Source organism: Anopheles aquasalis, chromosome 2 (assembly GCF_943734665.1).
Source record: "Anopheles aquasalis chromosome 2, idAnoAquaMG_Q_19, whole genome shotgun sequence".
Taxonomy (NCBI): Eukaryota; Metazoa; Arthropoda; class Insecta; order Diptera; family Culicidae; genus Anopheles; species Anopheles aquasalis.
In genome coordinates, this window is record NC_064877.1 from 63,215,647 (window position 1) to 63,218,146 (window position 2,500).

Genomic DNA, 2,500 nt, shown 5'->3' on the forward strand with positions numbered 1-2,500 from the left:
TGTCGCTGGGGGACTTGAGCACAACTGGTACGGGCACGGCTGATTGTGTGTTCTGTTAGGACCAAAAAGAATAGGAAGGCGAGGCGACGCCAGTATTTCAAACTTTGCACTTCTACCTTGCAGCGAATAGGGAACGAATTACTACCAAATTCATGGTACACGATCGCGAGTTTTTAAATCGGAGACTAGTCAACCGGGCAGAGAGAGAGAGAGAGGAAGAGAGAGAGAGAGACGGGGCTGCAGCGGCCGCGATTAGCCAGTAGATGCGAGTGTGCGTTCTCTCTGTCCTTCGCGTTTATTTTAATCGGTGATCGATTTTTCATCCTGCTCTCCACTGATCCCGTCGCGCCCCGTTGTCCCGGTCGTAGTGCTGCTTATCATCTACTACTTATCGTCGAGGTGAGAACGATAAGGAGGAGTTGTTGCTGCTGCACGATCGATCGACTTCGAATCCTTGCGAGCGTGAGCATCCGGTGGTGTACCCGCCTCAGTGTGAACCCGTCTTTGGTGAGGATGGATAGTAGTTGTAGCGAAGGAAGGATCGGATCGTTGTCAAACTGCTGCTGCTGCGTTTATTGTGTATTTGTGGGTTGTTCGAAAAGCCTTCCGTTGGTAGAGGTGATTTATTTTTAAATGAAAAGCGCATCCAAGTAAACGGGTGCTGTGGAGCTTCAACATCTGGCTGTGGCGTACAACACCAACGAATGGAGGAGCTTTGGCTCGTCTTTTGATAAGCCTATTATGCACAAGTACTGCAGTAATACTGTTTTCATGTGTCTACATGCCGATGGGCAGCGCATGAGTTGGCGAAAGTACACCTCCCAAAACGGTGAATCCATCCACAACAATCACTCGCCCCACATTGCCGCATACGAGGATAGACTCTCGATGGCTACTAAAGTTGGCAAACGATAAGAGCTAGATGTTGTCGATGTCGAGATGCTGGCTCTCGCAGTGAAAGTATGGAAATGAAGCGATACTTTAAACGGAGACGACGGAGCCCAACGCTGGAAGATGCTTCCGTTCCGGTTTGGATTACGAACGGCAGAAATGAAGGCAAACAGTGCTTCTTTCTTCATATCCGGTTTTTATACGCTTTAAATGTTATCTCTCTCGCCGATGCACTGGCAGAGTCCGCCTCGAGCATCATCGTAACGAAGCTACGAGGTTCCTTCGAATGGGAAATATGAATTTTTAAGTTGCCTTTAAAGGGGAACTCCTTACGCAGACAGCCAATTGCTTATCAAATTAACACCAATCATCAGAGTGTCAAGGTAAATGAAACTAATCACCTCTTTTTTTCTACTTCTATTTGCAGAAAGCAGCATCGACAATCGGATCGCCGCTGTTACGTGAACCGTGCCGTGTCAGCGGAAACGGCGAGAGGAAGAGGAAGCTTTCCTGGCTCGATGGTATCAGTGGATTGAATGCATCTCGACACAAAAACGACGGCATCGTTGGCGATAAGCTCCCTTTTCCCTGTGCTGGACGTACTTTCGTGAATTAAAATTGCCAATAAGCACGGTGTCGAGGACGAGGTTATTGTGACACACGTACCCAGGCCGGAGGTTGCGGTGTGATCCGCGATCCATTTCGTGATCGACCTCTCCCTAGCGATGGTAGCAGCATAATGGAGTAAACATGCTTCCGGCCTCGAAGCTACGCCAACCGTTGATTTGTTTTGACCCGTTTTACGTTCAACGCCGTTCTACAGCGGAAAGATATTGCAAACGACCCAGTAGCGTATATTACGGTTCACCAAAGGACCTCAGCGGAGCAGAGGTTGTTGCTATTGATTGTATCAACACCGGGAACCGAAAGGGCAAATCAGTCCATTTCGTCAAAGTATGCTGAAGCCGATCAAAAACTTTCTCACTTACTTGCAAAGGAATGCGAATAGTTCGAACATTTTCGGGTAAGCCATCTATCCGGCGCGGCGCATGAGCGTTCGGTTGCGTGAGTGATGTGTGATCATAGTAGACGTATCTACGTTTGTGTGTTTTGAAGGTTAACAACAGCACCAGCCGCCACGACGATGGGTCCAACCGGTGGAGTAGAGGAACCAGTAGCAAGGTTGGGTGAAACGGTGGTGCTTGAGGCGGACGAACTGGTGATCGAAGATCGTGATCCGTTGTGTGATCCACTGGCGCTGGATGACGAGTGTCAGGACGCGTCGGAGCAACAACAGGACAGTGCAAACGATAGTGGGCAGCTCGAGGATGATACAGCGGCGTCCGCTGGCAAGATTATTATAGTCGACGTGAGTACCCTGAAATCGCGCATTGCGCTCGAGAATGGTGAAAACTGCGATCGGTTAGAGGCGGACACGGAGCAAATAATGCAGCCACCAGCCACTGAACAGTGTCTGGAACCAGAGGAGCACGACGAATCTGAGGGCAGCAGCATCTATGTGCTCCCTTTCTCCGACCTGTCCTCAAACGCCGAATCACTGGACCGGAGTCGTGATGAAGCTCCGACCTCTGCTGCCACAACAGTTGAG

General features: G+C 49.8%; 1 protein-coding gene across 4 annotated transcripts in view; it reads left to right on the forward strand.

Annotated features, from left to right (window-relative positions):
* LOC126570586 (uncharacterized) overlaps nt 1-2,500 on the forward strand; it is a 13,316-nt gene that overhangs the window by 6,985 nt on the left and 3,831 nt on the right. For 2 of the 4 annotated variants that reach the window (XM_050228458.1, XM_050228460.1), the window contains 2 exons: nt 1,319-1,915; nt 2,008-2,500. The exon at nt 2,008-2,500 is cut by the window's right edge and continues 773 nt beyond it. In XM_050228458.1, the coding sequence (XP_050084415.1) occupies nt 1,848-1,915; nt 2,008-2,500 (561 nt within the window). In that variant the 5' untranslated portion in view covers nt 1,319-1,847. Of the gene's footprint in view, nt 28-408; nt 508-1,318; nt 1,916-2,007 lie in introns of those variants that run through there. The other 2 variants (XM_050228459.1, XM_050228461.1) reach the window with 2 other exon arrangements.